The sequence below is a fragment of the Ovis canadensis genome, chromosome 11 (assembly GCF_042477335.2).
Source record: "Ovis canadensis isolate MfBH-ARS-UI-01 breed Bighorn chromosome 11, ARS-UI_OviCan_v2, whole genome shotgun sequence".
NCBI lineage: Eukaryota > Metazoa > Chordata > Mammalia > Artiodactyla > Bovidae > Ovis > Ovis canadensis.
This window is the reverse complement of record NC_091255.1, coordinates 59,210,470-59,222,079: the sequence shown is the minus strand read 5'-3', so window position 1 is coordinate 59,222,079 and position 11,610 is coordinate 59,210,470. Positions and strand designations below refer to the sequence as shown.

The window sequence follows — 11,610 nt, the reverse complement described above, 5'->3', positions numbered from 1 at the left end:
CTTGCCCAATAAACCAAGTTGCTGACAGCACAGGTTAACCCTAGCTTTGAAGATTTTCACTGGACATTTTAGGAAGTGGATTGGGAGAGTTGGAGGGGCTCTGGCTGGCCCTGGGGCTCCTCTGGCTGGCTGAGACTATAGCTGCTGCCTGGAAGCCTTTCACATCCAAAGGTAGGGCTGTTTCAGAGGTAGGGGCATCCGAGTTTTGTTGAGAAAGGCCTTGGGCCTGGGGACCCTGGGCTGTGCAGTCTGTCTTCCCCTGCCTAAGGCTGGTGGTCCCAGGAGAGGTTGGTTAGGGTCTTTGTCCCCTGTGGCTGTGACTCTTGGATTTGTGTTTGGGCCAGCTGCTGCAGAAAGTGGCAGTTTGTGCTGGTACCCAGCACAGGGACCCACCTCCAGAAGCCCACAGGGGCCGTGGGGTAAGGAAAGCCAGGCAGTAACCAGCCCTGTGGGAGCCATCCTGGCATGGCATGTGGTCACTGGCCGGGGGGGTGGGAGTGAAAGGGTACTTCCTGGTCTGCTTCAGCTGGCAATAAATCCTTCAAGGGCTCACCCTGCTGCTAAGAACTGGGAAAAGTTGCAGCCTCTGGGAGGCGTGGCCAGGGCGGGCACACAGCAGCAGCCTAGGTGTGGCACAGTCTTCTCACCAGCTGAGCACAAAGGGAGATTTCACCCTAAAAGTTTTGCCACTGAGCCCTGAAACGGGGTTTCTGGACTCAACCTTCTATCTGGATGGAACTGGGGTTTCCTATTTGCCTTCTCCTTCTTCAGTCGGTAAGGGGTCTCTCAGTTCCTGGGTGCCCTTGGGGGTGATGCTGAGGTAGCACCATCCCTGCCACCCCAAGGTCCTGGAGAGACCCTGCCAAATAGCGGGACTGGCAGTGGTGGTAGTCGGTCCTTCAGGGCTCCCCAGGCGCTCTTCTGCACCTCCATGCAGCAAGGGTCCCCATCTCCCCCCATCCACCCCACCTCAGCAATCCCACCTTTGGACCTCTGGTCTTCCACACCACCCTCTCCACTGGCCCTGCTGCCAACTTCTCCACCCTCCCATTCAGCTGAGTTCCTGTTCTGGTTTCCTTGGGACCCAGTCATTCTATTTGTTCCCAAGTCTTCCGCATGGTTCCCCTTTTTTGAGGTTGGAACCATTCCCTCCCAGAGGCTCAGACAGGGCCCACAAGCGGTGTGCAGGAGTCACCTGGACACCGGATGCCCCACTGGACCCAACTGTCCCCGCCCCCTTTCCCCGGCAGAACCCACCCAGCCAAAAGGACAGCACTAGCCTGGTGGGCTGATGCGTCTGAGTAAGGGCTGTAAACCTTCTCCTTCACCAGCCTCAGACAGTGGTGACTGCGCCTAGCCCCTGGCCCTCCTGCAGTGCCCCGGGGAAGCAGAGCAACAGGGTCCCCATTTCCCCTTCCCCACCAGATGAGCAGCAGACACCCTGGCTCCTTAGGGGGAAGTTTATTTCCCGGTCAGAAAAGGAGAAGCAGGGACAGGCTCCTGTGCATTCTAGGCCCGGGCCTGACCGGGGAGGGTGGGGTCGGGTGGGGTGGGGGCAGAGGGGACGGCTCCAGCGGTGCAAGCTTGGTCCCACGGTTGTCCTGGCTGGGTCCAGGGAGGGCCTGCTGGGGATGGTGGCACCGAGCCCGGGGGCAGAGGGGCAGGCCAGCGGGCCCAGAGGACGGCACATATGGAGGCAATAAATACTGACGGGCCAGGCACACAACTCCAGGCCGGCAGGCCAGGAGGGACAAGTAAGGCTCGGCCACTGGCTTTGTCTGCCGAGGGCTCTCTCTTGGGGCCGTGGGCTCTAGGCACTGCCCACTGGGACAAAGAAGGCAGAGGCGTGAAGACACCGAGCCTCCCAGGTGGGACTGGAGGCCACTTTTGAGTTTTGGCAATTTGGCTTTTCCCAAGCCCCTGGAGCTGTCCCCGCGGGCCTGGACAGGCCAGGGCAGACTAGGGACCAGCACATCCCAGAAGCCTTCCCGGGCCACAGGGATCACAGACGGGGTAGGGATTGAGGGGGAGACACCACATGCTCATGCAGACACAGGGTTAGAGGTTAGTGACGCCCCCACAGCACACGTTCCACATGTTAAGGCATCATGGTTAGACCGTTACTGACAGTGATGGATGGACTGACCGGGGAGAAGTGAAAGCTTGAGGACAACCGGCCCCACGAGGCCCTACGCGGTACACCCCACCCCTACCAGGAAGGGGGCGACAGGAGTCCAGGTAACATAACAGAGAAGGCCCAGGGGACCTGAGCACCCTGAGCCCCACTGCGATGCCTGACTCCTATGCCAAGGACTCAGGTCGGGTCAGGACAGTGGGGGAATCTTGAGGGATACAGAAGGGGAGGTCGAGGCCTCCCTCCCCACAGCACAGGCGGAAGCAGCAACACTAGACCACCGAGGAGGCTGGGGCCAGCGGGCTGGAAGGGCGGAGGAGGGACAGGCCAGCCAGGAGGCAGCCCAGGGGCAGTGGCGGCAGTGTGGGCGGGCCCTGTCAGCACTTTGGTCTGGGGTCGGGGGGATGGGGTGGTGGGGTGGGGCGCGTCCGTCCTTCCGTCCGCCCGCCCTGCCCGCCTCCCGGCTCAGTCCTTCCACTCCTTCTTGATGGTGAGGTTCCATTCCCAGGACAGGTGGTCAGTCCTGTCGTCGTCTGTGAAGCGGGACTTGATGTTGTAGCTGCCTCGAGCCAGCATGCCCTTGGGCGCCTCCTCCATGGGCGTCAGGAACTCATACTCCTCCGCCCGGGGCCCATAGCTCCCCACCATGTAGTCAGTCTTGTCAACTGCGGGGCACGGGGAGGGCGTCCGTCAGGGAGCTGAGGCGGGCCTTTCCCCGCTCCCTCCCGGCGCCCCTTGAGCCCCCGGTGGCCACCTCCCTCCTGGTGCCCCCGCACTCACTCTTCACGCCTTTCCTGTACGTGTGCTGGATGTACTTCATGCCGGACACAATCTCTCGGTTCACCTGCAAGGAGGCACACAAGCGGGGCTCAGCCAGACTCTCCAGTCCGAGCCCCCAGCATCTCCCCAAGCCTCCTCCTTACCCGGAAGGAGATTTTTATCCGATATTCCACACCCTCCTTCAGCACAAAAGACTGCTTCTTGAAGCTCTCCAGATCACCTGCGTTTGAGAGGAACGCCACACTAGGAGGTTCAGGTAGGGGAAGCCACTCCGGCCCTGGTGGGGTGCCCCGTCTGCCCCTCTACACACACACACCCCCGGCATCCCAGGCCACACCAAACACACACACCCACACCCCCACACCCACACACACACACCCCTTGACATCCCAGGCCACACCCCAGACACCCACACACACCCCACCCTCCAATCCCAGGCCACACCAAAGCCAGAGCCTTATTAAAATCACTTGGTTGCACTTCCTAGGCTCCCCACAAGAGGGCGCCAGCACCTCAACAAATTATTTTTAGGGGAATTAGCAGGGTGCCAGGCAGCCCCAGCGAGGAACCTGGAAATGCCACTCACCTGTCAGGTCCAGCTCCAGGGGGCCCGGGGCAGTGCTACACACCAGGGTCAGTCGGGTCACCACAACATTGGGGACATTGGGGTCTGCAGAGTGACAGCAAGTTAGAGCTCCGCCAGCAGGGGAAATAGTGGCGGACACCCAGAAAAGCGACAGGTGTCCACACACCCCACCGGGGCCCACTTACCGGCAGACACAGCCACGCGGCCCAGGAGGGCCTCCTTGTATTTGCGCAGACTCTCGTCGTCCTTGTCCAGCTCCTGGATCTCCTGGATGCTCTTCTGGGCCGGGGGCTTATAGTTGACCGAGTGCTCGTCCTCCTCGTTCTCTGCCGCAATCTGTGCCAACTGCTCGGCTGTGGGCTCCTGCTCAGCCATACTCACCTCTAGCTGGATGTGAGACACCTGTGACCAGAGTAGCAGGGGCTGCGGCAGCCTGGAGGGACCCACAGTGTGTCCCCACCTGCCCTTCTGCAGGACCTGCAGGTGGTCTGCACTGGCTCTCTGCAAGTGGCCAAGCCCCCAACCTGGGTCCAAGGGGAGGTGCACGTTCTCTAACAGGAAGGCAGTGACAGCCAGAACTTCATGAAAGGCCCAGACACAGGCTCCTGAAGCCCAAAGGGGCCACTCACCTCCTCGCCCTGCCCACCTCACAGGACCTCACCCCAGCATCCAGAGCTAAATGAAAGGAAAGCAGGCACAGCTTCCCTGCTGCCCAGGAAGCAGCAGCACCTGGGTCCAACCAGGAAGCACCAGGACCAAGTGCTGCTTCTTGTTCTGAGCTGCCTAGGCCCTCTCCTCAAGGAAACCCTCTTGCTGGGTTCTCTCTGACCAGCCTGTTCCTTCAAAAATGCCCCAGCTACAAACCAAGGCCTTTGTGCAGGACATGGGTCAGTCATGTCTCCCTCCAGTCCAAACACAGGTCTCCCCTAGAGCTCAGATGACGGGGCTAGCCTAAGTCCCACAGGTAAGTCCTGAAATGGCCTAAAAGACCCTACCTGTCCGACAAACCAATCTCTAATTGTGAGGGTCTGTGACCTAGAATTTGAGAACTGCTGCAGCCATGTGATGGGTAGTCTCAAGATCCTCCTTCCGCCCGGGCCCCAGAAGAGCCCAGAGCAATGCTGTCAAAGCGAGAAGTGATGGGGCAGCCATAGGACTTCCTTCGCTAAGGATGACCGTCGCACCCCGCAGAATCCCTGAGGAGTACCTGAAACCGACTCAGACTAGACCCGGCGGTGTGGGAGGTGGGTCAGGGCCACCGGTTGCCAGTAAAGACAGCCAATGCCGGGACGTGCGTGAGGACCCGATCTTACAAAGGGCCGCTGGGGACCCGGAACCGCCCGGCCGCCACAGGCAGGGTGGGGCCGGCTCGTTTTTTCCAAGCTTCCCTGCAGCTTCCTCTGGAATTCCTCTAGAAGGCTCACGCCTTAACGTCACTCAAGCGCGGCCGCAGGCGACAAAATCATTTAAGTGCGATGGCGAGGCCCGCACTTCCGCAGGGCCTGCAATCTGGGCCAGGCGAGGCCCGGCAAGCAGGGTGGGGCGCAGGGACCTCACCTCCCAGGGGAGGAGGCGTCCCGCCTGGCCCTGGTCCGCGCGCACCAGCAAGCAGGGGGCTGCTGAGTACGAGCAGCGACCACAAAAGAGGTCTGCACAGACCCCGGCTCCCGCCCCCGACACACGCGCCCCCGCCTCCAGATCCCCGCGCCCCCGATCGCACGTGGGCCCGCCCTGCGCCCGGGGCGCCGCCCGCTGTCAATGCCGCCCCCGCCCTGCGCAGATTCCCTCAGCGGGACTGGCGGGCGGGGCGGGAAGCGAGAACAAAGGCGCGGCCCCGGCCTCCTTCCCCGCGGCCGCCTCGCCCGCCGTGCCCACCGCGCTCGCTGGCCTCGCCGCCCGCACTCACCGGAGGATCGTCCGCGCCGCTCTCGCGCTCCCTCCCGCACAGAATGACGAACGTCGCCGCCCCGCCCGCGCGCGCCCTGCCGGCCACTTCCGGGGTCACGCGACTTCCGCTCGCGCCGGGCGGGCCGCGGATAGCGCATGTGCGAGGAGCTGCCGGCAGCGCGCCGCCGCCATCTTGCGGACCGGCCTCGTGGGCGCGTCCGTTTGGGCAGCGCGGCAAAGGAGACTTGTCCGGTTGGGGCTCCTGTGCTCTTTGCCACAGGCTTTTCTTAGTCCCGGGTATCCTCAGGAGTCTGCCGGCAAGCTGAAGGGCGGGGAAGTGAGATGGTCTCGCTGAGCGCCACGAGAAACCTGAGCGCGGCATGGTATTTCTGCGAGGTGCTGGGACGCGCGTGTGTCACGGGCGCGTCTCCGTCAGCGGGCATCTCTCCCTTCGAGGGCCCGCTGCCATCACGCCGCGGGAACGAGCCGGCACAGCCGATCCCATCAAGTAGCCGAGGTCAGCGAGTGGCAGCTGTCCGGCCTTAGGCTGCCTTCGCGCCCACTCGCCGATGTCCGCCCTCCCGGAAGTTATCGTCGGACGTTCATCCACGTGTGTCCAAATAGCTCTCTCCAGGCCTTTCCCCTTCCAGCCCAAGTCACCATGCGGTCGCCCTTTTGGGAGCTCCTAGCCCAGACGCCACCAGGCGTGGCGACTATCGGACACATGCCCACGCCTTCAACCAGCGAGCATTTTGCAGCGCCAAGCCGGGCCTATGATTTGTAGCCAGGCTGGCGGAGTCTGCGCTGCCAACGCCGGTCTAGCATGCATCTCTTCTTCCTTCGCCTCCTCCTCGCGGAGTGCAAGACCTCAAATGCTTCACACCCGAGTCATCACAAACACACACCCCTGGATTGCACGTGGTGGGGGCGTTTTAGGTCACAGAACCTAATGTGAAATACTGACCTTGGTATCTTTTGGAAATGTCTTAACTTTGGGGGAATATTTGCAAGTTTTCTGTAATGAAGAGTCACATGGTCAGCTTAACATGTAGCAAGTTGAGTTGGCCAAAGGCAGAGCATTCCAATCTTGTATTTATTCCATACGCACTTTTGAGGCTTCCTGTTGGCGCACCTGAAAACTGCCCGGCTAGTCCCCGACGCACTCATCCTGCATCCTGCTACATTGCCCAATCGCTGACCGAGCAAAAGTTTGTTTTTCGATAACCCAAGTGCTTTTTGAAAACTATCTAACTCTGTTATATTAGTCACCTATTGCTGTGTAAAAACATAACCCTGGAATTTAGCAGCTTGAAACGACCAACATACACTGTCCTTACCGAGGATCAGGGAGAGCTCCGCTCGGTGGTTCTGGCTCGTCTAGTGAGGTTGTGGTTGAACTGTGAGCCAGGGCCCTGGTTTCAGGATCTGCAAGCATTCCAAGCTCATGCACGTGCTGTGGGCAGGAGGCTCTGATCCTCACAGGCTGTTGGCTGGAGGATTTAGTTCCCTGCTGCCCACAGCTTCTGGCTTCTCTGTAAGGCAGCTGGCTTTTGCGGAGTGAGGCCTCAGAAAGAGAATTCGAGCCAGGGAAACAGCAAGTGCGCAAAACAAAGCCACAGTGTCCCTCACAACCTAGTAGCAGAGGTGCCGTTGCTTCTGCTCTTCTGCTGGGCATGTGGAGCTTCCCCAGTACAGTGCTGGAGGGGAGCATGGGAACATGAGGACAAGGAGATGAGCTGGGCCATTCAGCCATCTTGGAGGTGGCCCACCACATGGATGGAGGCAGAAAGAATGGGAATATGAAGCCCAGAGTATCTGCCATCAGCGTCTACAGGTGCCCTCCAGCTTGTCTCCAACCCTGTGCCCCGTGTGCCCTCATCTCCTTACCACGTGGAATAAGTTTGAAGCAAACCTCAAATGTTACCTCTACCATAAATATTTCTACACACAATATTCTAAGTAAAAAGGTCCTTTGGGAGTTAATAACAGCGGTACCATCATCCCATGTATGTAACAAATCACTCCAGAACTTCCTTGGTGGTCCAGTGGTTAAGATTCTACAGGGGGAACAGGTTCAATTCCTGGTCAGGGAACTAAAATCCCATATGCTGCTTGAGGTGATAAAATGAAAACAACAACAAAAAGATGACCGCGTTGCATAGCGCTCAGCCCGGGCTGTTGACACAAGGACTTTCCCACACGGCTCCTGTGGAATTTTGGCCACTGGGACTTCAAAAACAAATGTTCCAAGAAACCTGTTTTCTGTGCCTGAAGGAAGGGCAGGGCCCAGCAGTAAGAGCAGGTGAGAATCAGGAATAGAGATATATGAAACAGTAGCCAATATTCAGTTCACAAATCACTCAGTTTATTACATACAATTACAAAGGAGGGACAAAGGGGTAATGAACCACTCCAGGGAGAAGCTTGAAATGGAGGCCTGTCAGCAAGAGCAGCGTCTTTGGTCCCGGGGCCATAGGTCTCAAGGCAAACATGAATGGGAAGTTGCCTTCTGCTCCAGCAGGGCCTCTGGCAGTGTCCGAAATAGTTGGAACAGCTCTCAACAGTGTGGAGTAGGTTCCTCCAGGGAAGAGTTTTCAAAGTCACTGGGCATAGTGGTCTCTTACGGAGCAGCAGTTAACCCTAGGGGGAGGGGTCTTGACTCTTAACAGTTGTTCTTTTTCTTCAAGTGACATACATCATCCTTCAAGCTTCTTATCTAAAGTAATACTCTTAGTTTATCACTTAAGATACTCACAGTGCTACAGCAGACATTTCAAAACAACTAACATGGAAGTTCACATTGGCCAGTGTGACTCCATTTTTAACTACTTAACGTATCTTCACATAGCTTAAATCCCACGAGTTTCATACAAGGTGAGTAGGAATCATAACAGAACAGATTAGATCCCACTTCTCAATGGGAAGACAAGCAAAGCATGATGTGTGGCCTTCTACCATGCACTGCCTCCCAGGACCCCTCAAAGTCTCATCCCATCATGGTTTCTAGTCAGGACTCGTGAAGATGAATCTGGGGGTGTGGCTTTTCTCAATCTGAAAATGGGGGCTGAAGACCCAGAAGACCTGCTTTGTGGCAGGAGGCAAACATATCATCTCACTCCCTGACCATCAGAATTGTGATCATAATAAAATGTGTGTTTCACACCAAGTTTTGTAGTAATTTATAGAGCAGTAAGTACCTGGAATACTAATCAAGAAAATTAACAAATTCTGTTTTTTTTAAATTATCTGTATTTAGTTTCGCTTGCACGGGGTCTTCATTGCTGCTTGTGGGCTTTCTCTGGTGGCAGGCAGGGGCTCCTCTTGGTTGTGATGCATGGGCCTCTCCCTGCGGCGCCTTCTCTTGTTAGGGAGCACAGGCTGTAGGTGCAGTCTGCAGTACTTGGATCATGCAGGGTTTAGTTTCTCCCTAGCATGTGGGATCTTCCTGCACCAGGGATTTGTCCCATGTACCCTGCATTGGCAGGGGGGTTCCTATCCACTGTACCACCAGGGAAATCCAACAAATTTATCACTAAAGATAGAAATATTATTTTCCTCGACTGTACTGCATCGTTTTACTTTTGGTGAGAGCTTTGTACATGGCGTTAGTTGTGCTCATGTCTTCATAATAGGATCCTCGTCTCTGCTCCTTGCAGTGTCTTGTTGAAAGACCAGGGTCACTGGTCCTTCGAGTCTCCCACAACTGTCTCTGGATGGCAGCACAACCCCCAGTACTAACATTGTGTCCCTGCTCTCCATCCTTCCTGAAGGTGCAGGTTGGACTGGCAGGAGCTGGACCCTTTTGGAATGTGACACATTTCTAGGGGGGAGAGGGATGACACTGTTTTGAACCTTTTGTCAGATTAGCAAAGAATTTTAAGAGATGTGACCTGACGTGGCATGGCCATACCCAGAGCACCCAGGCTGGGGAGGGCTGTGAAAGTATACCTTGAACCTTAACAGTGTTCTGAGGAAAGAACTGTGGCTGTGTGCAAAGATTTACTTACAAGGACTTTAAAAAATATTTATTTGGCTGCGACAGGTCTTAGATGTGACCTGCAGGATCTTTGATCTTCCTTGCAGTGTTCAGGTTCTTTTAGATGTGGCTTGTGGGATCTAGTTCCCTGACCAAGAATTGAACCCAGACCCCTTGCATTCGGAGCAAGGGGTCTTATAGCCAATGGACCACCAGGGAAGTCCCAGACAGAAGGACATTTATTTCAGCATTTTCACAGTATCAAACGTTTTCATAACAAGGATCTGAAAAGCAGAGTAGATCACTGAGCAGACCCAGAGCATCTACACTGTAATAAATAAAATGTATTAATTTAAAAGATCTGTGATTAATTAAACTTTTTACATTATTCAAATGAAAATATTTAATGACATAGAAAGTCAGCTTTACTGAGGTAGAATTTACAAAATCCATCAGTTCAAAGTTGACAATTCAATTATTTTTTAGTAAATTTGTAGAAGGGCATAACCTTCAGGCCAAGAAAGTTTCCTTTGCACTGTTTGTAGTTGACACCTACTCTAAGCCCTCTTTCCCCGCAGACTCTGGCAACCACTGTCCTGCTTTCTGCATCTGCACATTTGTCTTTCCTGGACCGTTCATGTTGGTGGAATTACACAATATATAACTGTTAGATAGGTAGAATAGGGAAAAGGAGCCCCAAATGGCGGCAGCTAAAAGACAAGGAAGGGAAAAGCCCGCAAAGATAGAACAGAAGAAGGTCAAAGGACAGTCCGAGGACCGGAGTGAAGACTGCAGGGAGAACAGCACTCCAGACTAAGCCCGATTTGCATAGGGCAGGCCCAGGGGGAAGAAAAAAACAGAAAAAGAAAAAGAGGAGCCAAAGGGCTCTCTCTCTAGCTTGCTCTTTCTCTTGCTCTCTCTCTCTCTCTCTCTCTCTCTCTCTCTCTCTCAATCTCTCTCTTTCTCTCTCAGGCTCTCTCTCTCTCTCTCAGGCTCTCTCTCTCTCTCTCTCCCCCTGCCCGCCCCCCCCCCACCCCCACCGCATGCACGGTGGCGCTCTCCTCCACCCTCTTCTCTTCTTCGAGGATGGATTCACCAGCTATCTTCTAAATAAAATAGAACTGTAACAGATTTGTCTAAGAGCTATAACACGATCTGTCCAAGACCCGAGAGCTGTGACACGCCGAGGGGGCTTTAATGTCCATCACTCCAATCTTTGTTGTGCCGAGACAAAAACCCAGGAGCATACACTAGCCTGACATAACCTTCTGGTGTCTTGTGATTTCACCTAAGGTTTCGCACTCCATCCATAGGGTAGAATGTGCACTTTGTCCTGTTTGTTGTATAAGTATAGCATGTTTTGTTTTGTATTCACTTGTCAGTTGCTGCAGTTTTGGTTTCCTTTTTGTCTGTTATGAACATTTGCAGTGTTTTTGGGTTTGTTATCTTGGGTAGATTGCCAAGAGTGGACTTCCCCATGTTGTCCAAGTTGTGTGCATGCGTGCTAAGTCGCTTCAGTTGTGTCCAACTCTTTGTGACCCTATGGACTATATAGCCCACCAGGCTCCTCTGTCCATGGGATTCTCCAGTCAACAATACTGGAGTGGGCTGTCAGGCCCTCCTCCAGGGGATCTTCCCAACCCAGGGATTGAACCCGTGCCCTTATGTCTCCTGCATTGGCAAGCGGGTTCTTTACTCCTAGTGCCAACTGTTAAGCCTTTTTCCAAGGTAGGAAGGTACCATTTTACAATCCTGACAGCAATGTGGGAAAGTTCCAGTTGGGCACACCCTGACTAACACTTGGCATTGTCTATGTTTTTGTTTAAAGCTGTCCTAGTGGGTGGGACATGATGTTTGTGGCTTTGATTTGCATTTCCTTGATGAAGAGTCTTCTTTGGTACAACATCTATTGAAGTTTTTTGTCCATTTAAACATTTGATTGTTCTATTCAGTTGTAAGACCACTAATGGGTCCTGGATAGGAGTCCTTTGTCAGATGTATGTCTGTTACTTGACATTGTCTTTCTTTGTGTTTTGTTTTTAAGATATATTATTTCATTTTATTTTTATTATTATTCTTGTCTGTGGTGGGTCTTGGTTGCTGCACTCGGGCTTTCTCTACTTGTGGTGAGTGTGAGCTACTCTCTAGTTGTGCACAGGCCTCTCATTGCAGTGGCTTCTCTTGTTGGGGGGCATGGGCTCTAGGCGCAAGGGCCTCAGCAGTTGGAGCACGTGAGCTCAGTAGTTG

The 11,610-nt window shown here is 54.8% G+C and overlaps 1 protein-coding gene across 3 annotated transcripts; it reads right to left on the bottom strand.

The window, feature by feature from the left end:
* Positions 1-1,446: 1,446 nt before the first annotated feature.
* On the bottom strand, positions 1,447-8,547 carry ARHGDIA (Rho GDP dissociation inhibitor alpha). 3 transcript variants are annotated; one of them, XM_069541758.1, is made up of 6 exons: positions 5,407-8,547; positions 3,686-3,902; positions 3,501-3,584; positions 3,058-3,134; positions 2,915-2,978; positions 1,447-2,799 (listed from the first exon to the last, which is right to left on the bottom strand). In XM_069541758.1, exons 1-6 carry the CDS (start codon positions 5,767-5,769, stop codon positions 2,600-2,602), a joined length of 1,005 nt encoding a protein of 334 aa, XP_069397859.1. In that variant the 5' UTR covers positions 5,770-8,547; the 3' UTR covers positions 1,447-2,599. The 3 variants fall into 3 exon arrangements, with proteins under 3 accessions (XP_069397859.1, XP_069397860.1, XP_069397861.1); XM_069541759.1 differs by having other exon boundaries at positions 4,496-5,412; XM_069541760.1 differs by having other exon boundaries at positions 4,708-5,407.
* Between the last annotated feature and the right edge of the window lie 3,063 nt (positions 8,548-11,610).

Coding starts and splice junctions, on each gene's coding strand:
- ARHGDIA (XM_069541758.1), bottom strand. CDS start 5,769: ATGCCGCGCTCAGGTTTCTCGTGGCGCTCAGCGAGACCATCTCACTTC. Junction 3,585..3,685: donor CCGCGTGGCTGTGTCTGCCG/GTAAGTGGGCCC, acceptor GTCACTCTGCAG/ACCCCAATGTCCCCAATGTT. Junction 2,979..3,057: donor GGATAAAAATCTCCTTCCGG/GTAAGGAGGAGG, acceptor GCCTCCTTGCAG/GTGAACCGAGAGATTGTGTC.